The following is a 25,026-nucleotide window of genomic DNA, read 5'->3' as shown; positions in this document are numbered from 1 at the left end:
AAGAAAGAACATCCAGTTTAAAATCTAATGGAAAATGCAGTGATGTTTACAATGGATATCTTTCATTCTAACTGCAGAAGAAAACAAACTACAGACAAACAAAAAACAACCAAATAAACATGCACAAAGTACAGGAAGGAGCCAATTAGCCAAACTGCATGTTCAGGCTCATCTCCCAGGCAGAGTTCGTTAACTTGGGAACACAGTGCTACTAACTTTTTATGTCATTATGGCACCAATTTGCAGCAACTCAAGCTCCTTAGATATTTTCCATCCTTTCCCAGATCTGCTTTGCGTAGTATGACTCTGACACATGCTTTTCTTTTTATTTCTAGTTTTTTTCTTGGATATATAGGAGAGCTTCTATGCTCATAGACATGTTGCCTAGATCTAAAGGCACCAGAACACTCTTCAGCATCACAAAGTTTGTGTCTGGATCTGAAGATACCTAAAGACACACTTATACACATAGAAATGAATTCAAAGAAAGACTTTCCTCATTATCTTCTTTTAAATAATCCATAACAATAAAGAGCACACAGATCTGTTTCGCTGTTCATAGATGAATACTCTTACCACCTTTCAACCCTTCAGTATTTCAGCAACTCAATTCCTAAGGCTGATTGCTAATGCTATACTGAAAACAGCTGCAAGACCCTCTTCTTGAGCTGAGTGTAAGCTGAAAGCCTTGTTAATTAGACTGAGCTGAATCAAAGGCAATGTTACCCTAGCGGCCAGCTAGGACACCCTTTCTCTCAGTATGGGATAACAGGTTCACATGAATATCACCTCCTTCTGGATCTTTATTCCCCAGAAACAAAGTGAACTATTGCTAGACTGGCCTTCAAGCAATCAGCATTTTAATGCTCCATTTGCAGTGGAAGAAGAGGAATGGAATGCTTGGCATCACCTGTTGAAGTGCCCTCCATTAGCCAACATATTGTATGCAGAACACATCAGGGCCTGCTCGCTTCTGCCCCCTTAAAGGTGACAGCAATTAACAGAAGTTTGCTTGTTCACAGCATTTAACTGTCTGTTTGTTTGAGTACAGTTCCCCAAAGCATGGTCATGAAAACAGGAAGAAGAGCAGTGCTGTGAACTTGTAAAATAAACACGTAGCATTCTCAAGATACAGAAAGTCTGATGTACATAGTGGTCCCTCAGTCTCTGCGTTTTACATACACACTGTGGTTACTGAGGAATGCATTCATAGCAAGATTTCAAAGAACTGTAAGTAACCCATGTATATTAGCTTTGTGACATTTTATAAAATAACTGAACTTATATGAAGTTTCGATTGAGTTTTGTTCAGATGCTAGAATAGCTGCCCAGCTGCAGATGAAGCCAATTCTTGCACTGCTGCCACTAAAGCTTCTGCATCACTTAGTGACTTTCACAATTCACCTCTAACTCACAAAAGCATTAACGGTGATTTGAGGTCTTCTATTAAAACATAACTTTCACAAAACATTGAACAGAACCATCATTTTTAATAATTCAGTAAAACAGGTCACAAAAAATCATGCACACACATTACTGGAGTCAAATAAAGCTGGCTTCACTTAATCACTGTGATATGAAGTACTGCATAAAGATCAGCCAGATGTGTAAGTGTGAACACTGTACCAATGAGCCTATGAACAAAGCAAAAAGCTCCCTGCACATGCAGTTTCATTCCCCTGATTCTCCATCAGTGCAAATTAGTGAACACAGTTTAAAGGCTTCCTTTCAGGCATTTCTTAAGATTAAAGAGCTTGGAAAGGTATTTGTTTGATGCAACAGAATCAGCACAGTTTCAGTCAAAAAAAACAGAAAAAGCAATTTACCTGAAGAAGGTGACAAAGAACTGCACCAGATCCATGATAGTATTGTGCTGTGAGAAGGCAATCTGCAAATAAAATAGAAGTAAATTACAACATTTTCAGAGCCATTTTCTTTTTAGGCTGGGGCTTTATGGCTCCACGGATGATCAGCTTCAAGTGTAATTGCAGTCTGGTGTACACACACCTGCATTCACCATAAAGTGAGATGAGTAACTAACTCCCATGTCTTTGTCAGAGTCAAAATATGCACAATGAAATATAGTCTTTCTATTGAAGTAATGTTAATAGAAATTACCCATGTAACTCTTGCTTGTTATAAAAATTGAAAACAACATGGAAACTACTAATAAATCGCACTGATGTAAATAATCTTCTTTATAGTTAACTATTTTTCAACTACCACCATTTTCCATTCTAATTAAAATACTGAAACGTGATTTTAGAAATGCAAAAAGCCATTTTTGCTTAAAATTAATAAATTTAAAATATTTTAATTGCACAATTTAAAAATGAATGCTAATTTTAAAAGAAAAACAGATTGATCTGGTGCATAATAAAGCAAAATATTTCAAAGTGAATTAAAGACAAAGCAACAAACATTCTTTTGGCAACATTTCTACAGCCTCACATGAACGTGCATTAGTTCAGCCCTTCACTGTAATTTCTTATGAAGATTTAATAATTATCTCTAAAACAGCATACACACAGCCACACACCCACACTTGCACGGAATACAGACCATAATTGCTATTATAATTGCTCATCACTGATGTGAAGGACTGCACTTAATATTGAAGGCGTATCTGCAAATATCCCTAAGTCCCTGAGTTGTTCTACATTTCATAATATGTAAGTACCAAACTGATACTATACAGAACTTTCTACTTTGAATTGCACAACGTGATCAAACTCTGTTCCTGGCCTGGTCATATGTGGTTTTTTAGAAGTCTTCATGCATTTGAGATCTGATTATGACTAACAATTATACCAAATTATGTGGATTCCCTTTCACTGCCTGTGAACTTTCTTAGCAGTAAATGACAGAACTTTAGGCCAGCAATGGAACAAATAAATTTGGTTGTGTTCAGAGATTGTGTTCAAGTGTAGATTGAAACAAATGGTTCAAAAAAACCAAACCAACCCAAACAACAATCAACCCTAGACATTTTCTGAACTTTCCTCTTTTCCTTCTTTCTTTCTTTCTATGTTAAGAGAATTATTACAGCATATAGCTCCATTAAAAATGAAAGCTGCCTTATGATTAGAGAATTTCAACCTTAAGGAATTTGCAAGGAGAAAAGTATTTTTCCTGGGTAGTTCAGAACATTCTAATTGTTATGAAGCTCCAGCTATGAGGATCTATGCATAATAAGACAAAGCCATAGGCATTGATACATTTTTCACAAGATAATAATGAATCAAGTTCTGGAGTATGCAAGTTCTTTTAGTAGCCGAGTACAGGTGACTTGAAAGCAAAGTAGAAGTTAGGAAGATTGCTCAGTTTAATTAAATATGTATGTTAGATCACATAATGCACAGTTTTCTTGGGTGGAGCAGAAAGGATGGGTAACAGAAAAGGAGGAGTTGATAAGGTAGGGAAGTCATGAAAGGAAAAAGAGAGATGGAGAGTTTATAACCAGTGAAACATGAAAAGATGAGCATGGGCAAGGAAATTATTACATGCCTAAAACTGATACTTCTAAATCCAAGGCTTCTTGTATCCTAGTCTCAAGGTTCGTTTTGTGAAGGAGTTGCGAGGATCAGAACCAAGAAGTAAGAACTACAGCAACTATTTTATGAAAAATTCTCTATAATTAAATTCTGAGCAATTGCTTTCAACTTGGATTTAGCTTTGAAGTCTAGAACTTCTGTATCAGACATGAAGGACTTGTGTATTTGAACATTTGTCTAACTCTTCTAGTTACTCAGCTGGCTTAAGAAAAGAATCCAACTTTTATCTCCAAGCCTCATCTTCCCATTTTAACTTCAGAAATATTACTACATGTTTTCTCTATCAATATTTCTGCCTTGATTTTTAACTGGATGACTATTTCAGAGAACACTGTATACAAGGATGTATTACAAACAGCATTTCACTGTGTGCTATTTCTAAATTTTTTAAGTCTTTGGCTACATACATGACATTGGAAATACACTTTACCCTAGATAGTGACGTACAGAATGTATCTGCTAAAATAGGAAAAACTTTTGAACACAGGGATTTTTCCAGGCTCCAAAGGTTAGTATCTGAAGGAGTAGAATTTTTTCCCCTGCTCTAGATATTTCATGTCATCTTCACCTTGGCTATTTTTACTTGCCATAGAGCAATAACAATCCGACAGAACAATAGGTCAAGATCTGTTCCACCATGAAAATGAGACAGTATTTAAAGTCTAACTTGGGTACATCTTTCATATGGAAACAGTAAGTCTGGACATAGAATTTTGTATTTTAATATGAAAAAGAAGCTGTCTCTGTAATTCAAAGGAAACCAATCTAGCAAACCAATCTAGCAAAAACCAATCTAGTAAAAACATTATCCTGTAGTATTTAACCACTATGTTTTATTCTTTTCCACCAGAAAACAAAAATTCCAAAAGAATACAGTAAGAAAAGCACAGATTTGCCAAAAACAGAAAATAAAGTTTGAAAGAATATAACTCTGAATTTTGACATGAGGAAGTTGAATCTAGTGAAAATTACCTAGCTAGTTTATAGGAATCAATGGAGATACAAAGGCTTAGGATAGATGAGTGACTCTAAAATAAATGGACCAACATAATGTGGGATGAATTACCCAATGGAGCTGCCCTTTCTTTCTGCTAACAACGGTGGGGAGTCTGTGACTATGATTTTATGTCAGACTTAGGATGTAAGTAATGTTAGGTGAGATAAAAACTCTCGCAGAGTTCCTAAATACTGATTGGCTATTTCTGCAAAACAGTCCAATGCTAGAATAGAAAGAAAAGAAATATTCCCTCTTGCTGGGATGAAGTGATCAGAGAAGCAGTACAGAGCTAAGTGCCTTCTGGCAGAATCCTACTGCTTTCTGCTGTGTAAAGCATTTAGTCCAATTTCAACAAACAGTCCTCTCATTTGCGAGAATTAATGGTAGTAAAACTTTTATGTTGATAACATAGAGAATGAAAGATAACTTCAAGAAAACCAGACTCAAAATCACAGCCTTCGTATCAAGATTTGATAAGCAGCTTCTAGAGATTAGTTCTGCATGCTGAAGTCCTGTCTCTCACAGTAGCATACATTAGATTAACCAAATATCCACCCCTTTCTTTCTCAAATAATTACAGGATATTATTTCCACTACTCAGAACGATGAGAGGCTGAAAGACAATCTAAGTTTGTATTCAAATGAGAATGACATTCTTAAAGTAGGTTTTTACTGTTGAATTTTTTCCTAACTTGCACTTTGCCTATTAAAATCAATATGCACACACTTATTTTACTGCTATCTTTAATCATGTGCATATGTACACATATGTTCAAATGCATACCACACAGTGAAATCCTCAGTTAACATCCTGGAATTAGTGAAGGAGAAAAACTGGGAGAGGGGAACTACTATCTAATTTACTGTTTAAGTCAGTATGTAAAAAAAAAAAAAAAAAACAACTTTAAAATGACTAATATAGACATTACTAAGAAATTGAATCATTGAGTATTAAAGTCAATGAAAGATTGAAAGAAAATTAAAAGATATGGACAAGGGAGAAGTGACAGGTTTCAAAATTAAATAATAAGTCATTAAATAATAAGTCATTGACATCTATAGTACCTACAGTACCAGAAAGTTATTTTAGACATAAATCTTTGCAGGATTGAATTCTCCCAAAAACTGAGTGAAATGGCAAAGTTTCTAGACAACTTCTGCAGTAACTGCTTTTTTTTTTTTTTTTTTTTTTTTTTTTTTAAAGCCTGGACTTGTTTAAATGGGCTGGCAGAAAAATTAAATATGGAATTAGAGGGAATGGAATAAAGGAATCTTTCAAGCAAAGCTGAATGAACACAATAATGATTTTGGCCATAATAAAGAATTAGATTCTAACAACTGACAGACTAGAATTGTTCTAGAGTACCAAAATAAGTAAAAACTGCAAATTATATTTATTCATTCAAAAAATAAACATATAAAATCCTCAAGTTATATGTGTTTGATGTTTCTACACAAATCAGTTAGTTGCCCATACAGATTAACATCATGTATTAAAAATAGTAATGTTAATTTAATAAAGCAAAACTGAAATGCTATCTTTCTTCTTATCAAAAGAAACTATAAAAGACAGTAATGCCAGCACACTACTGTTGTATTGCTCTGTCAAATGGCAGCTAGATGAAGAGTTGATGAAGCGATTTAGAATTCAAGTCCTGATGTATGAGAACGTACCAACTGACAACTGATTTTTAAGTCACAGTTCTGTACCTACTGATGAGATTGGAAGGCAACTTGAAAATATATGCTTTAGAGAATTTGTGTAAATGATCAGACAAAAGCTTCCTGGATGATGAAGTCATCGTGAAGTCAGGGTATATTTATACCCTTGTAATACCCTTTTATACCCTTGACTTGCCTTGTAATGCTGAATCTCAGTACATCTCATTGAGGTGAATAGGTCACTTCACCACAATTATCATACAGTGCAGATGGCGGCTTAGAATTCTTTCTCCTATGAAGAATTAAAAATTTTCTGAAATTCAAGAAATAGAACACTCTAGTACACACCAGTCATAAGCGTGTCAAGATCTCAGCCACTGAAGCGCTAACTGATCAGACAGGATGCAGAAATGCCACCAAATCACAGCTTCTTAACTGGTCAAATCAGGGCAAAAGTTTCTCTAAGAGCAGCTAAAGCAAATGTCTACCAAGTGAGACTAGCTCTTCACCTCTTCACCTGCACCGCAGTCACCCCATATCTCCTATTCACTGACCCTTGGGGAGGGGAATCCTGTGGCAGTGTGTGCATCTCAGCACTGTTCCAGCACACAGCACATGAGTACCAACAGCTCCACAGGAGTTTGTTGTGTTCCTTATGCAGTCCACAGAAGTTGACACTGAATCAAGTTGTCTTTTATAAACGGAAAAGCTTACAAACTGAGCGGAGGCAACCTGTGGAAAATGCATGCAAATTAAGGGGGAAACATAATTCTGTGGAAAACGTCTCACAAAATGGCACACTTAGGTAATCATTCATGTGTCTATTACAACCTCTGCTTGAAATACAACTTTAATCCCCCCAACTTGCTCCTTACAGCGTACAGGAGAAAACAAGCAGCTTCAGGATACGACTGTAGGCCATTGGAGTTGTATCTCCATTACATCCATATGTCTTGTTCTTCAAATCTAAGCTAGGGGCACTGGATGTTGTGGAAGGACACGCAAGTGCCAAAACATTATAGTTCATTAATCTTGTAGGCAGTTAATAACTTTGTATTGGCTCTACTAAAAAGTATACTGTTCAAATGAGTTTAATTTATAAAGCTATCCTGATGGCTTAGAATAATGGACCTCTTATTATTTATCAATATATAATTTGTTTACTCCTGTAGAATATTCAAAATAAAATTTAGAGAAATCAGATCAAATTAGAAATCACAAAGAGGTTTTCAGAGGGCACTGAGCTCCCTCAGGAATGAAAGGATTTCACTTTTACTGTTATCCCACACAGAAATCTAATCAGTGGTACAGTATCTCAATGAATGAATTTTAAAGGTATCTGAGATTCAAGTCAAAATAAGTTTTGAACTCCCTTCTGCTTTTAAAGACGTTGGTAGCAGTATTATTTCCACAAGATGTAGAAATGCAGTCTTATTTTATGAAGAGTGAACTAGCTGCTGCGCAACTTTTAGCTCACCAAAAAGTGGACCCAGATTTTATAATAAAAAGTAAAATAAAATCAGATTCACACACAGAGAGACATATCTATGTTATATAGTTAATCTGAACAATAGAAACTTAATACATCATGGAAAACAGAATATTGCTCGAATTATCAGTGTTCAGCTTTCGATTCTTTAGGTACCAAATACAAAATTGTAGTTACTTATTACAGAAAGTAGAAAAAAAATAATTTATGACAGGTACTTCATGTGAATTAAGAAATGTAAGATTTCAGAACTCATTATTTGTTCCTTTTTTTTTTTTTTAGCAACTCAGTTTTCATTATTATACATACAGTAAAGACAGGGCTACTCAAAACAAGCAAAGTAAATATTTGTATTGCAGTACCTAGGAAATAAAATATAAACCAAAGGAAAATGCTGTTTATTTCTTGAAAAGAGTGAGTTTTAAATACCACTCTTTCTATAAACAGCATTCAGTGGAGATTTATTAGTACACATTAATTATATCCCCAAAGAAAAGCAGAATTCTCACATTCTGAAGTTTATAAACATGAAAAATATATTTACTTTTCTGCACAGAATACATTTTTTCACCTTTGCTAAAAAATACCTACCTTAGCCATTTGAGTAACTGCAGAACTTAGTATGGTTACTGCGCCACTTAATGCATGTGTTCATGCTCACGTGCATTTGTAGAAATAAATATAACAGGAAAAATTTGTTGCTAAATAAGATAATATATTGAAAAAATCAACACTCCCAATATACCTACCAACATTGTAGGTATAGAGTTGATCAGGTTTGGTCAGACAATCTACGATCTTCACGCTAATAAAAATTATAATTTAAAAAGAATTATCACAGAATCACAGAATCACAAGGTTGGAAACGACTTGCAAGATCATCCAGTCCAACCACCCTCCCATTCCTATTAGTACCATAAGCTACTAAACCATCTCTTGTAGCTCCTCATCCAGGCGCCTCTTGAACTCCACCACCTCCCTGGGCAGGCCATTCCAGTGCCTGACCACCCTTTGAGAGAAAAAGTTTCTCCTAATATCCAACCTAAACCTCCTCTGGTATAACTTCTGGCTGTTTCCTCGGGTCCTACTATTTGCCTGGAGAAGAGGCCAGACCCTTTTGCACCACAGCCTCCCTTCAGGAAGTTGTAGAGTGCAATGAGGTCTGCCCTGAGCCTCCTCTTCTCCAGACTGAACAATCCCAGCTCCCTCAGCTGCTCCTCATAAGACTTGTGCTCCAGACCCCTCACCAGTTTCGTTGCCCTTCTCTGGACACGTTCCAGGGCCTCAATGTCTTTCTTGTAGTGAGGGGCCCAAAACTGAACACAGTACTCAAGGTGTGGCCTCACCAGTGCTGAGTACAGGGGGATGATCACCTCCCTGCTCCTGCTGGCCACACTATTTCTAATGCAGGCCAGGATGCCGTTGACCCTCTTGGCCACCTGGGCACACTGTTGGCTCATGTTCAGCTGAGCATCAATCAACACCCCCAGGTCCCTTTCCTCTTCACAGTCATGACTACATAAGCCAAATTCTTAGATTTCTGTAGTGTTTTGCTCATTTTAGAAATCAAAAACTTAGAATATGCAAAACATGTGCTGACTTTTGCATAAAGATCATGTTGCTCAAAATAAGATATGTAACAGTCATTGGTGATATGCCAAGAAAAGGGCAAAGCATTTTCTTAAACGTGAAAAGAATAATGTCCCAAAGTTTATTGTTATAAATGAAGAGCATGCTATAAAGCTGTTGGAACTATGGAATAAAAATTTTGTATTTGCAATAGCACTTTTCTTGATTACTCTGGATTAACATATTTATGAGGTTACTCAGCCTCAGGTTTTAACCCACAAATCAAAGGTTTATATGAGCACGGGTAATGGATTACACAAAAGTCTACAGCCTACAATATCCCAAAGGTATCTGTCTTTCAGAAGATTTATGTATATAATACCACTTTGTATAAAATAGTCCTTGTTGATTCCTGTCTCTAATGTGTAAAACATCCAAAAAGAAGGATTCCCACTTAGCAGAGAAATTCATTCATCCAGCCTTTACCTACAGATAAGGCCATGAAAGGAAAGCTTTAATTTCAAGATGTAAATAACGCTATTACAACAAGAGTAGAAGTCACTGTGAGTACATTTGATGTAATTAAACCTCTGAAAAATGAATGGAACCTGTTTTCCAGCAGCTATTCATAGAAAAAATACTTCGATTTTGTTCATCTTATAATTAGAACTATTATGGAATGCATCTAGAAGTAGAGATAGGTCTGGTTTGTCTGCCACCTTCAGAGGCAAACATTGACTACAGCAACATTAATTGTAAATTACGTACTTTTGACTTCCAAAGAGGCAGGATTTCAAAACAGAATGCTAAAAGGAGAAATTGAAATGCTTAGTCCTGCCCCTCACAAGACTAACTAGACAAAAGTTGTCAGGAGAGTGGCTCATGCAGAAAAGGCTTCTGAAGACTATGAGTATCCAAGTATTATTTTTTATCATAATAGTCAAATGAAGACACAGAAATCTCATCAACTGTATACAGGGGAAAAGACCACTAGCTTTATCATTATTTCCATTTCTTAGTGAAGATCCACCTCTGTAGTCAGAAAGACTGAGATATGAGAGCAAAGATAAAAGAGGGCACATACTAACTTATATAATTTAGAATATCCCACCTAAGAAGTCATGATGTAAAAATAAAACTGATTAAGCTTCCTGTGTTGTACATACACTCTGTGGAAGCAAAAATGTTTGGCTTTGTGTGTGGTTTGGTTGTTTTGTTCTTTTCTTCATATGTGAGAGATGGTGTTCACTTATCTACATAAGAACAAGACTGTTCTAATAGACCTGTGGCTGAAAGTACTACTGTTCCCACCAATGGAAAATGTGAATGACTTAAAATACAGTAGAAGTGGTTAACCGAAATAAAAAATACCCTCAGCCTACCAGGCAAAAAATATATATATAACATGTAAAGAACGAAATGAATTTAATATTCTCCCCCTTGAAGAGGTGATCAAAATCAGGAAAGTGACAACTGAGACTTCTACAAGATAAAACGAAAATTAAATGGTGAAGATTAAGAGAACACATTGTGATCCAATTTTTTTTTATGTTAATTTTACTCCCTTTCATTATTTTTCCTCCTCATTTGAAACTCTTATTGTATTGCAAGCTGTAATAAATATGAAAAAAAAAAAACCACCAACAAAAAACAGGCAACTGACAGCTTACATTTTACTCAACTTTCTAATATATTCTGTAGAGTCAGGCTGATGTGTCATTGATCTATTATATCACTGAATGATACACTGTCGTATCCAGCAAAGTATTCAAAAAAGATGCAGGGGAAAATTATAATGCTAGTGAATGGAAATCTTTGATGTCATATTTTTTAAAAACTTGCAATAAGCAGCTGGGAAAAGGTTGACGGGTAGCTAGCTTTCAAGCAGATTCAGCAGGATGTAAACCAAGGAGAAAAATGGGACTTGTAGAACTGAAATTGTTTTTCCAAGAAATTATGCTGTAAGGCTGTGAGACTACGAGCTGCCATGCTAGCAGTTGGGTAGTAGACCAATGTGCCATACTGTTAAGGTATGTACTGTTTTGGCAAAGGTCATTTCTGTGAAACCGTGAGCATTGTAATGAAAGCCCAATAACTGAAATGCCAAAACAAGACTGCAATATATGAGACACAGATATGTATCTGCTAGAACTGCCATCTTGGAGGCTCTTAACAAAGTTCTGCATGAGTCGCTCCCACCTCGTGGGCAAACTGTGAAGCACTTTGTAAAGGCCTCAGTCATTAAGCAGAAAAAAATATTCAAAGTTGGCAACACTGAGGGTACTGATGGTACTTTTTGCACTTCCCTTTAAAAATCTTTTCAATTATATTTTCCAGAAGATCTAACTCTCTAATTAGGCAAGTGCAAATGAACATTAACTATTCAGTAGCTTAACAGCTTTAACAAAATCCAAATTCAAAGAAAATGGCGCTTTTTCAGTTAGGGCACCTTATACTTTTTCAAAGAATAAAGGATAATAATTAAGGATAATTATACAGGGACAGAGGTCCCTATATAACGCTGACCTGAACATAGATCATATATTTTCTTATATTGAATACTTCATACTAACTTCCAGGAGAATCATTAGAATGTGCTAGCTTGATTCTTTTTGTTTGAATAGGAGAAGAAAGGGCATCTGTAGAGCAGAATTTGATCCCAAAATAATGAGTAACATCTTCTGAACAAAATATGTATATAAGTCAGGGCAAAGATGGAAAACATCCAGGGAGATAATTACTTCAGTTTCTTTTGCACAGATACATACTTTGGAATTCTGAAACATCTCATTTGCTGCTCCAAATCTCTATGGCAGGGGAATTAGGCAATGAATAAGAAACCTATTTGGAAGAGTAACTCAATAAAACTTTGGGTATCTTCCAGCCTATATTCATGCTTCAGCAAAATTGTTTCTCTCTTTTAACTAGGGACATGTTTCAAAAATACAGTATGGCAATTTCTAAGATATCCTTTTTGTTTCTTAAGGATCAAAGCTACAAAATGTAGCTCTGCCTGTCCTGCATGAACAGACTGGCAGGCTGATTTTAATCAAACTACACAGGAGGCTAAGGGTCTTAAAAATACAGTGCCTACAAGACTTACAAAAAGAGTAGAGGAGAGATGGTCTTAAATATATGGAAGACAACAACACAAGTGTATGCATTATCAGATATCACAAGTAAATGGAAAAAAATATTTATGAAGTGATTATTAGCATTAATTTCAGATAGAGCCTGGACACATTTTCAGGTTTAAGTAGCAGGCTTCTCCAGAGACCTAAAAATGTTGAGGTTTCTTCTTACTCCTATGAGCTTTGAGAAGGTTTTTATTGGCTGAGCTGGCCAAAAGTATATATAAAAAACTTTTTACGACGACAACACTTGCAGGGAAAGATTACTTTCATAAAATGAGAAAATATGGGAAAAGTTCCAGCTTAAAAACAAAACAAACAAAAAACTAAACAAACAAACAAAAAAAAAACTTGCTTTAACTCTTAAATATTTTCCTCAAAAGTTCTAGAAGAAGAAAAAAAATTCTCAGAAACTTTCCCAAAAAATAATTATATTTGACAAGCTCAACTACTGTATAAGCCTGTCCAGGCTTTTGTGAGAGTAGTACTGAACAGAATATGGAAGAACAAATATTAACAATGACATTCCCAAAGAGATAAATACATTTAAATATAATTCTAACTATTTGGCTTCAAGCATAGCAAAGTGATGAAAAATAAATTAAAATCATAATGTTTACTCCCACAGAATGAAATTCCTCACATTCAGATTTTAAAGGTATTTTTCCTGACAGAAGCCATATGTAACAGAGATCCTCAGAGTATTCCAGGAAGGATTTCAGCGCACTCTCTGGAATAAAAATACTGCAGAAGCGATCTCTAGCATATCTTTAACTAAATGCATTGACTGCACTCAAAGAGAAGGTATTGTGCTATTTTTTCCCTAATTGTTACAGAAATCCTCAAGATCATTTCATTCAATCATATCTTTTTGTCCAAATTAAAATTTTCTCAGGTTTTTCCCTGAGAAATGAGCATACATAAACAAAACATTCTCTAATTTTTTTTCTGTATATTAATTCTGAGACCTAATATTTGTTTTCTACATGCAACTCTCTGTTTTTAAATTATTTTATGTATTTATAAGGGCTTGATGCTGATTTATGTTGTTCACTGACATCTTAACTTGCCCTGTTGGGAAAAAGTCTCACAAAAATAAGTCACATGACCGTATTCAAATCTTACAAGAGCTTTTCATAAACAAGATGTTCAGTACAGTACATGTCCTATATCAGTACAAATTCATTATCAATAATCCTTTCTAAAAATAGTAATACTTTTTCTAAAAAAAGTGTTTCACAAACCAGTTGCCTGTATAAATCTGAACCTAAATCAGATCACACTGAAATACAGGATTTTCCACTTAAACATAAGTTGTTGTTTTGTGGTTCTGTTTTGTGTTTGTTTTTTGTTCGTTTGTTTTTTAATTGCAGGGGTGATTGAAGACTGGAACAGGTTACTCAGACTCTCCGCCTTTGTAGATATTCAAAATCTGACACTGCCCTGGGTCACCTGTTCCAGTTGACCCTACTTTGAGGGGTCAGACTATCTCCAGCTGGTCTCTTCCAACATCAATCATTCTGCAATTCTTTGATTACTCGTGATTATTTCCCTACTGCAGGCCACTAGACTGCCATGTCAGTAACAGGAAACAACACAGAGAAAGGATTTATGAGAGTTAGTTTTCTTCCCATTCTTCCAAAGCTGACAAGTGCAGCAACATTCACATCAACAAAATTTACATGTTTTCCATGTAGTTAGGTTAAAATAAAAAAAAATGATACTTCACAAAAAGAGTTGTTGAGTGGGCATCTTTCCATTCCAATACTTACCCCAATCATGAAAACACAGATTTGCTCTTTACAAACTATACATCTTATATTGATGCTTCTGCAATAGCATGTTGTAGTAAATATATGATCATCACAGTATTGATATAATATGTGGTATAAATATATGATCATCATAGTTTTAATAATTTTTTGTCATTACAAGAATCAGGGCAGTTTTTCAGAAACTTAAACTTGGAATGTATCACTTTGTTTCTGTCAACGTCAGTACTTTTTTTTTCCTGCTGAGATATCAATAGACATAAACTGCTTTGAAATTACTAAAAAGCATAAACTTCTTTGGTAATACACATGGAAAACCTGTAACTTTGGTGTGGAGTAGATAACATTTATTGCTTTTAATTAACACTGTTAACATGGATGTTGCTGTACTTGTCAGCTTTGGAAGAATGAACAGTTAACTACTACTCAAAAAAATCAAGGTTCATGTTCTAACCCAAACACAAGCTGCATTTCCTGACATGCAAAATAAGAAATACAGAAATAGAAGTACAGAAATAAACCTCCTTAGCAATTAAAAAAAGAAGGAGAGAGAAGAAAGAAAAGAGCGAAGAAACAAAGATATTTGATAGGTATATTTAGAGATACTCAAAATCCATTTGAACATGGACAACATCCATGTGAACATCCATATCTTGGTCAACCTGTTCTAGCTGACTGCTTGAGCTAGAGGTTGGACAAGATGACCTGCAGATATCCAATCCAATCTAAATCATTCTAAGACTCTGTGATACCAATAAAAATAAGTGACGAGACCTGAAATTGCTGTGGTAAGTCTACTTTCCATGTCCTAATTCTTGATATGCATGAAATCTTAAGTATGGTATTAAAATTCTTTGCACTTCATTTAGAAACTCAATAGCTGCAAAATTCAATACAGAATACCAATGAAAAATAACATAGATTAATATATGTTACGCATATATAAACTTTGGTTGCTTGAAATGTCTCAGATATCAATAATGCTACAACTAGATGTAACAGAAAATCTATTTATAAAAGTTTTTGCTGGCCATAACCTTATTAAGGTACTACATTCGAATCCAAAAAGGGGTTGAAGATAAAATGCAATAGCAGTCACCAACAATGAAATTTTAAGCCATCTGATTGCACAACTAATCCCTTGTGCTTTGGAGTTCTTACCTTCAATCAATCAAACTTAGAAGTTTAATATAGCAAGGAGAATAAAAAATCCCTTCATGTTTGCATTTGTACTGTACCTGACTTAGCTAAAATGCATCTGTTCTAAAAACAGGAGTCTTAATTTAATCATCAACAGTATCTGAAATTGTCGTTCGTCAGTCCAAATATTAAACGAATAAACAGTATAGAGAATGGACCGATTAAAGTAATAAAAAAGGATGACTACTGAAAAAGAAGAAGTAATCCTATTTTATATTGAGAGCCTTCATATGTACATACAAAGATCTATCCCTCCTTTCAGAGAAGTAATATTTGTGAATTATGGTTTGATTAAAATCAAAGGGAAATCTGTATACAGCATATCAGCATACAAAACGCACAAGTATCTTCAGATAAAATCTAGAATTTCATTTTCTGGGAAGAATGTGTCACACACCTTCAACACTGAATGGTCTATGAGGCAAATCATCTACCAAATATGCTTTATTGCTGAGAATGAACATGAGAAATAAAAACTCCTAAGCAATACAATTTTCTTGTGTGAAATGATCACTGTTCAGAAGGGGAAAGAGACTCTTTAGCAGGACCTGTTGTGACAGGACAAGAGAAAATGGTTTCAAACTAAAAGTGGGGAGATTTAGATTGGATATCAGAAGTTTTTTTACAATTAGAGTACTGAAGCATTGGCACGGGTTTGCTCAAATTAGTGGTGGGGTGCCTTGTCCCAAGAGAGACTCAAGGTCAGGTGGGACGGGGCTCTGATCCTGTGATCAAGCTGCAGATATCCCTGTTCATTGCAGGGGAGTAGGACCAGATGACCTTTAAAAGTACTTTCTAATTCAAATGATTCTATGATTCTACAAACACATCTCAATAGTGAATCATTTGTAACATAAAATTTCTGATGCTTTCTCCATACCAGAGGAAGAATTTATGCTTATTTTTCCTTTGCTTCTTAACTACTAAAATTCTGTCTATAAATTTTATTCACTCTTCAGAGTCTCAAAATATTCACTGGGCTATAATTTAAGATTCTGACAGGAATCAAAGGTACTAGAATTGAATTGGAACTTCAGGTTAACTCTTCCTTTCTTGAACATTGATAGGCTTTGATCTGATTCACTGGAACAGGTTGCCGAGAGAGGTTGTGGATGCCCCATTCCTGGAGGCATTCAAGGCCAGGCTGGATGTGGCTCTGGGCAGCCTGATCTGGTGGATGGCGACCCTGCACATAGCAGAGGGTTGAAAACAGATGATCATTGTGGTCCTTTTCAACCCAGGCCATTCTGTGATTCTATGATTCCTTGACTACGTCAGTATACCAATGTTCCTTTTGATACATCTGTTAAACACGCTGCTTTTGGAATGTAAAAATTCTGAATAATCCAAAAGGAAAATTAACTCTCTCAATTCAACACAAAACCTTAATCATTTTCCATAACGCTTTAAACTCTATTTATCTTAAGGGTGATTTTTGTTTTAAACTCGAAACTGCCTCCCAAAACTCAAAAACAAATATTTAAGCAACAGTTGATCAATTGATCAATTTGAACAATTGATTTGGTGGAGATAACTTAAAACACAGAGAAAATTATCATCAATTTTATTCAAAGGGATTTCAATAGCATGGCACATCACACTCCTAAAAACAAAAACACAAACACTAACACAATGATATAAATAAGTGGTATTCCCAATCTCCTAATATTTTTATCCATAACAACAGTTTTACACTGCATTACATTGCATTATATATAATATGTATTTTGAATTTATAAAACTTGATAATCAATTGGATTTTTTGCATAATTACTGTTAAGCTGTGTCTTTTTAAGAATCTCCAAATTCTATTTTGCAGTCTGAGTACACTAGAGTGAGTAAAGTGCACTTTTAATAGAAACTAATGTGAAAACAAGCAAAATTGAAATTGTAAAAATACACCAACTCTGAACTTTCATGAGGAGAAAAAATAATCTCTGAATGACCAGATGAGAGATAAAAAAAAATTTAGGAAGTGGTAGTGACTTGAGAATGATGAGAGTGAAATGTTGTGGAATGGCAGATGAAAGCCAGCAGAAGGTTCTGTATAAAGACTGAAGACTCTAAGATGCTTAAAAAAAAACACGTATTAAAACATTGTTGGTGTTGAGGAAGCCAGACTGATGGTATAAATTTTTATTTGCCCACAGACCTTAATACTTGTACTTCATCCATAGTTATAATTGATCTACTGAAGAATAGAAAATCAAAAATTTTTACTTCTGTGGATTTGCCTGTTATATAGAATTTGATTATCTAGGGAAGTAGGTTTTCAACATTTTAATTGCATCTGGAGATACGCTACCAGAGGCAAAGCCTGATGTCTCCATAAGCAGATCAGCACTTGGAAACTTAGGCTAAAGCTAAAAACTTGAGTTCCAGAACAGTCAGAATTAACTTTTTGAATCATAGAATCACTCAGGTTGGAAAAGACCTTAAATATCATCGAGTCCAGCCATGACCTAACCATACTACCCTAGCTAACAACCCTCTGCTAAATCATGTCCCTGAGCAAAGCTGAAAGGTCTCTATAATCTCCAGAGCATCAGCAGCTTTAAGAGACTGTCAGTCAGAAACTGGATCAGACTGGCCAAGACCTTTAATCCTCTGCTTGGGTGTAAGAGTCACACTGGATGGGTCAAGAAACTCCTGACACCTCACTACTTTCAGATATAGTATTGTTGAGTTATATATATTTCAGCTACATTTCTAAAAGAGAATCTCACTGCTTTATACAGAATAAAGATAATAGCCACATAAGTGTTACAATATTAAACTTGCTGCAGGAGAAATTCACACTTTTATTTTTTTTTAGTCTGTTCCAGTGCTCACTTATGTCTCATATAATAGACTTTGGTTTAAAATATAAGCATCTATAAAAAGGTGGTACGATAATACCTTCTGCTAATAGTGCCGTTATCAAGCTCTAAAATTATGCCAGTATTTTGCCCAACTGTGGGGTTTCATGCCCAAGGCCGTTGTTCCGGCTGGAAAGAACAACTCACAGTTTTATGACGCATTATGAAATTTCCCTGAATACGTCAGAAATTTCATAAATAGAGTGCATTTATGCAAGCAAGATTTATATGAAATAAAAGTCTGCTGATTTATATCTGAGAAATCACGTCAAATCATCTCCTAAGACTCCATACAAATTGAAATATACTTTGAAGAGTGATAACTGAAATGCAAAACATATATGTACTTCCTATGTATTCTGTAAATAAACCAGCTGTTAGAAATAAGGGTGATAAAACTGTAAACAGGAAAAGCTAAAAATTTTTTAAAACTCAAAAGATATTTTATATGCATCTAATGCATATAAAAACAGGAATTATAAATAACACTAAGAGCAGCATCTGCAACATTTCTCCTACACCCAAACTATAACACATCTCTTACTCTGATCATTCTTGAGAGTCAGTGAGTTCCAACCCTGTCTTGCAAGTTCAAGAAAAGAGCAGCTGACAGTCCTGCTATGCCATTTGAGCACATTCATTGTTAACCTCTAGTCAGCTACTGGTTTAGAACTTCAAGCAGGATCATCAGTAAAACCACATTCCTCATCACGCCCAGAAACAAACTGCAAAGGGAAGAACAATTCTTGGCATCGTTCTCACAAAAGAAGCAAATCTAAATTATGACATCAGTTGCAGATTCACTCAATAGTAAATTACCAAATCCAATTTACTCAGGACCTAGTAATTTAGTTTCAATCTAATTTAATTCAATTTAAGCTGTTATATATAAATGTTGATTAGTAGTCTATTGCATAAGAATATAAAGTGCTTAAGTTTAAGTCACTGCTGCTTAAGCTACAGCAGCTCTGTTCTTTTTTTCCAAAGATGGAATTGAAAAGTATCGGGAACCATAAAAACAAATGGTATTAAAATCAAGTCTGTAATCCACATCAGTTACTTCAGCAACGCATTTTCCTACCATGCAGGAAAAAAAAAAAAAAAAAATCATCCACAAGGAAATCAAGCTACAAATGTACTCCATTACTTTATACAACAGCCACATGACATGGGTTTATCCCTATGAAAGAGCCATAACTACAGCTCTTTAAAAAATGCAGATTACTAACATTTGAAATCTAGATTTGAATAGTGTGGCAACAAAATATACTTAAACTTCTCACCTGAAATATGTAATTTGATATAATTTCTTTTACTTATCTTTAATCAAAAGAAAAACTTAAAGGAATTAAAAACCAATTCAAATGGATTGAAAATAAAGGAGGATTTTGAAACAAAATAGAACAGTGACCCAAAGTTGCAGTGATCATCATGGAAAATTAGACAGCAAAAGCTTTTTCAAAAAACAAATTTAAGTGTTTCTTACAGGACAACCAGCAAATACTCATATTCAACTGAGATGGAAAACTTCAGAAGTCCATAATTGGCTGGCAAATAGTTCAAGAGTTAACTCAAAGACTTAATAATTATTCATATAGTTAGAATGAGTACATAGTTTTGCTACCTACTATTTTAGTTTACCTCACTTAATAAATGAATAAGCCACATAAAATATTTTTTCATCTCTGCACGATTCTATTCAAAAGTCTCAAAAAAAAAAAAAAAGTTGCATTCCCCATCCTGCAAAAGCACAATAATATTGTGGAGCTTCAGAATAGTGACCAATTACACAATTTTTATAAATTTATAATTACAAAATTTTTATAAATTTACAATTATCAAAACTCACAGCCCAGATTTTTTGTAGTTAATCTGCTTGAATTGAATACACCAATACAACACAACTTGCATCTTGGATACCCACCCGAGACTGTAATACCACTGAATATATACAGATTTACCATCATAATAGATTGTCAATTTGCTATTTTTTATTAATTAAAATTTCCTATTGACATATTCAAAGGCTGCAACTTCTTATTCAAAAATTGATGATTAATTTATCTGTGACTGATTTTTTGTCCTGACCAGCCCACTTTCTCAAGATGGCAGGAAGAAAAAGAACAGGAAGCACTAAGCTGTGACTCATCAGAAATAGACGACAGATTTTTTGGAGAAAACTTCTGAGGTTTGTCACTGAAACAGCCCTCTAAGGATCAGGCGAGCTCCCCCATGCTCGCTGCTTGCCAGAGGTACTTCCTGGTTACCCATATTCAGTGGAAGAGCCTCTTGTTCCTGCCAAATCCATGATAGCAGCACTCCCCCTGGACAGTGAGAAAATGCTTGAGCATTGAGATCTCCAGGGAGAGACTATTCACAGTGACCTTACAGAGGTCTATGATCTTTTGCTTTTGAGATCTTCTAATATTACAGTGTGAAATTACAGTGAAAAGACAGAAGAACAGTACTGACATATGCCAAATTGTCAGGTTCTTTTCTCCACAATATTGCACTGATTTGTCTTAACTTCAAAACAAGTGAATGATGGCAAAAGCTAAGCTATAAAAAGCTAAATCTAACACAGTTTGACATAACATAGAAACAACATCTCTAGTGCTGAACTGAGGGGAAATACTTAACCTTATGGAAATACTTTATTTAATGCAACCCAGGACACCATCAGCTCTCTTTGCCAAAGGGCAGATTACTGGCTCACGTTTTATTTGGTATTTACCAGGATCCCCAGATCCTTCTCTGAATAGCTGCTTTCTAGTTGGGTGCCCCAGTCCATCCTGGTGCCTGGAATTGTTCTTCTTTCCCTTGATGAACTTCAGGAGGTTCCTGTTGGCCCATCCCTCCAGCCTATACAGGTCACTCTGGATGTACCAACAACTCCTTCCAGCTTTCTGACATTAGCAAACTTACTCAGGATGCGCTTTGCCCAATCAGCCAGATGAATGCATTGAAACACAAATTTTTATACATAAATGATGTACTGGAATTAATTGCCTAACAGACAGCTTTTAATTCAATCTAAGTCCTTAACGGCATTCTTACAATATACCGTGTTCTGACACTGGAATCACTCTGACATGTTTATGGAAGTAGTAAGGAAGAATCATATACTACACATAGAAGCATGTGTGTATATATGCATATATGCACACATATACATATTATATGTATAAATGTATACACACATATATATAAATTAGAGAAAAGCAAATGACACCAGGAAAACACAACCAGCAGGCCACATTCAGCTTTAAATATATGTTTTTCCCATTCAGTTTCTTTTCTCAATTTAGTTTCTTCTTCCATCAATCACCAATTCCCCTCTGACATACATTATTTCAAGTCCAACTGAACAGACAAAGGAAAGGTATTAAATAAAATTGAGAAAATATTGTTGAACAAAGTTTATTTGAATACTGATGCAGTGCTTGTGAAAAATCAGTTTCAGACTCATAGTTAAAATCTATTTTATGACTAAATATAATTTATTTATGGTAAGAGAAGAATCCTGTGGCAAACTGATGCTGCTTTCCAGCAAATTCTTATGGCTGTGAGTGTGATGAGGGGAAAAATACCTTTAAACCTGAACCTATGCCTTAATGTCACATAACTTTAATTTTTCTGGCAGTGATGTCTCAGACAAGGTCAGAGTAGATGTATCTTCAGAAAGTGCCTCAAAATGTCCTATAAAATCCATAATCCATTCAGCTTAGCTTTTCCTAACTGAACAAACACTTCCTTTTTTTTTTTTTCTGTGAGAAAAAAAGGACCAATACTGTTGTATCATTTTTTTCTATTAACTACACTCATTCTTTATAGAAGATAATATATCTTGTTTAGCTGATAACAAACCAAAGCTAAGGAGTTCATACATAAAGCAATTTGTGAACAATCCACATGCAATAATCAGACTATTCATCACTGCCCTTAACCACAGGAAGAATTTGTTTTCATTGAGACATGAATATTGAGTTAATGATAGGGGCTGAATAGAAGGTACCTTAAATACATGAAAAAATTACCCTAACATTGGCAAAAGAAAACCACTGACTAAAATCTAGAGTTAAATTTTCTACCAAAAAATGAGCTTAATCCATACGAAAATGTTTCCGAAGTTGAATTAGAAGGCTTGCAGTCCATATTTCATAAAGTGTTTCATCAAGGTGGTCATTAAAATAGTTCCTCAAAAGTTAAAGGGAAGAAACTGAAAAACCAAAGGAATCCAAGGACATTTCAGCAGAAGTGAAAGGGAAGAGACTGCTGAACAGCTACAGATAGTGATGTACTGCTGCAACCATGTGCAGGGGCACAGCCATCACCCAACAGAGCAGCTGATGGAGACCATTTTCAATTCCTGACATAGAAGAAATTTGAGATTGAGGAAGCAATTTCCTTTTGCTCTCCATTTATATACAATGAGGCTTTGATTTAGGACTAGCACTACATCACAATTATTCTAATAAATGCTTACCCCACATTGCTTTGCTGCAAGATCAATGTTTTAAGGAAAATTGATAGGAAGGTGAGACTATTGATACAATAGGAACAGGAACAGGCTTATCTAACAGCATGAAAGTGATAAAGACATGGGTGATGTGATAAAAGAAGTTCAGATCACAGGCAGTGAAAAATAGAAAAAAGTATATCCTAGCAGCCACAAAACACTTTTTGATTTCTTAAGGAAAGTTTAACAAATAACTATCATATCAGAAGAAGTAGATCTGTGACTACAGGCAGTATAATGAAGCTAAAACCAGGCTGATAATCAATAGTGTGTTTGTAGAGATGAGTAATGATTTAAAGGAAAACAAAATCAAAAAAGTGTACTTTTACACTAAACTTGTACCAAGTTGACTTCCTCCGAGAAGATTAAAGAGACCTTGCCTTTGGAAGACTAAATAATGACAAACAAAAAAAATTATTTTGTTCTCTCTGCTTCTGAATAATGGAGTGTTTCACTGAAGGAAATGTGAGCATGAATCTGGGGCTATATTATTACAGAAATTCGAAATCAGAATACAGAATTAAAATTGGCTAAACTGAAAATATCTCTGATCACTCTGAGGTGCCAATACAGTGTTCTGAGTTCCCTGGTAGAAAAAAAAAAAAAAAAAAAACAACCAAACCAAACTAGACACCAACTTGGTGATAAAACTTTTTTTTTTCAGCCTTAAATCATAGAAAGAGATCATTAAAAATTTAACTTTTTTTTTTTTTCCTGAATAACATTTGATAGATTGATTTAGTCTCCTTTACTCACGTGGCAAATTAAATTAAGGGCACTCTTTTTAAATTAAAGATGGATGTTCACCTTCACGAGAATAGCATAGGATATACTTATAGCACACCTCCTGGTACTAATCTGTAATAATTCATCACACACAAGAGCATGGTGATCTAAAGAATGATTTGGCTCACAGAAAACAACTCATTGCCTAGCAGATCCTCAATCACAGGTAGAGTTGCTCTGTATTATTATTTACCATAATCTTGTATCCTCCAAGTCTTTTACAGTGTCTATCTAGCTCCATACGTAATCTCAACTAATCCAATACACAATATGCAAATGTATATGAAACACTTATCTGATTTTCCCACAGTGACCAAGTTCCTAAGCTAAGTGCTAAGCTTCAATATTATGTGAAGAAAAAAGAAAAAAAAAAAAAACAAAAATAACTCTGAGGAACTAATGTAGCCTAGGAAAATAAATGGCAATTCATCTTTTACAGGCGTAATGCAAACTACCTTAAGTTAATGAAGTCATGCCTTAATATCCTGGTAGCAATCTTGATTCTGTAACTACTGGGCTATGATTTATTTTATTTCACTGATAGAAGGGTAAATAAAAGTTAAGCTTATCTGATTACTAACCATTTGCTGAGCATCTTCTGGAACCTTTACAGAAAGTAAATACTTTAACTAAGCTTCTATATATCCTGATGGACACAGTTATCTGTGGTCAGGAGTTAATCAAATGTTATCTCTTGCTGCAGGAGGATATTCTGCAGTTGACTCTGAAATGTTTGGGGCCTTATAAAAGCACAAAGGCAGTACAACTGTTAAAAATAATTTAATAAACAATAGCAAAAAGGAACACTGTTACAGGAAACATATTGTACAATTCATCTTCTAAAGGTCATGTGAACATTCTACACACTTTCCAAAAATTGCATTTTCAGTGCAACATCTAACTGAATTATGGATAATATTAATGTCAAACATGGACAAAAATAATGACGGATTTAAACTCATTTAAATTACACACCAGTCACACTCACAAAATTCCCATCTATGGCATAATGATGTGCCTTTCTTTCTGTAGTCTGTCTTAGGAAGTAGGGGAGCTGAAGTAGACAATCTTTAATGACCCTTTCTAAATCAAACCATTCTACTATTCTTTGATCTCTATTATTAACTAATCACTTTGAGAGCCCAGTTAACCTGATTAATAACAAAAAGTTATTCACCGGTGGCTTAAAAGTCAAATAACCTTTAGAAAAACAATATTAATATCCACCTTATGAGGTCAAGAAAGACATTCTCTTCAAAAAATGTTCAGGTAAAGAAATAACTGTTATTGAAACCTCATAACTCAATTACAGACTAGCAGTACTGGTATTTCAAAACTGAAAGTTTATTTTATCTACATGATTAAACCACAAATAACAGTAAACAGTGACCAATTCCTAAAATATTTCACAGAATAAAGACTGCACTGATATTGCTGTTCAAAACAAACTCTGTGATGTCTTTAACCAATTCTAAATGCTATCTTACCA

General features: G+C 34.8%; 1 protein-coding gene across 1 annotated transcript in view; it reads right to left on the bottom strand.

Moving 5' to 3' along the window:
• ATRNL1 (attractin like 1) overlaps positions 1-25,026 on the bottom strand; it is a gene marked incomplete at both ends in the record, with an annotated part of 422,440 nt that overhangs the window by 208,940 nt on the left and 188,474 nt on the right. The window contains one exon of the mRNA XM_079535698.1: positions 1,827-1,888. Within this exon, the coding sequence (XP_079391824.1) occupies positions 1,827-1,888 (62 nt within the window). The remainder of the gene's footprint in view (positions 1-1,826; positions 1,889-25,026) is intronic.

The sequence above is a fragment of the Tetrao urogallus genome (assembly GCF_951394365.1).
Source record: "Tetrao urogallus genome assembly, chromosome: 5".
Lineage (NCBI taxonomy): Eukaryota > Metazoa > Chordata > Aves > Galliformes > Phasianidae > Tetrao > Tetrao urogallus.
The sequence above is the reverse complement of the archived record's forward strand: the minus strand, read 5'-3'. Positions and strand labels throughout refer to the sequence as shown.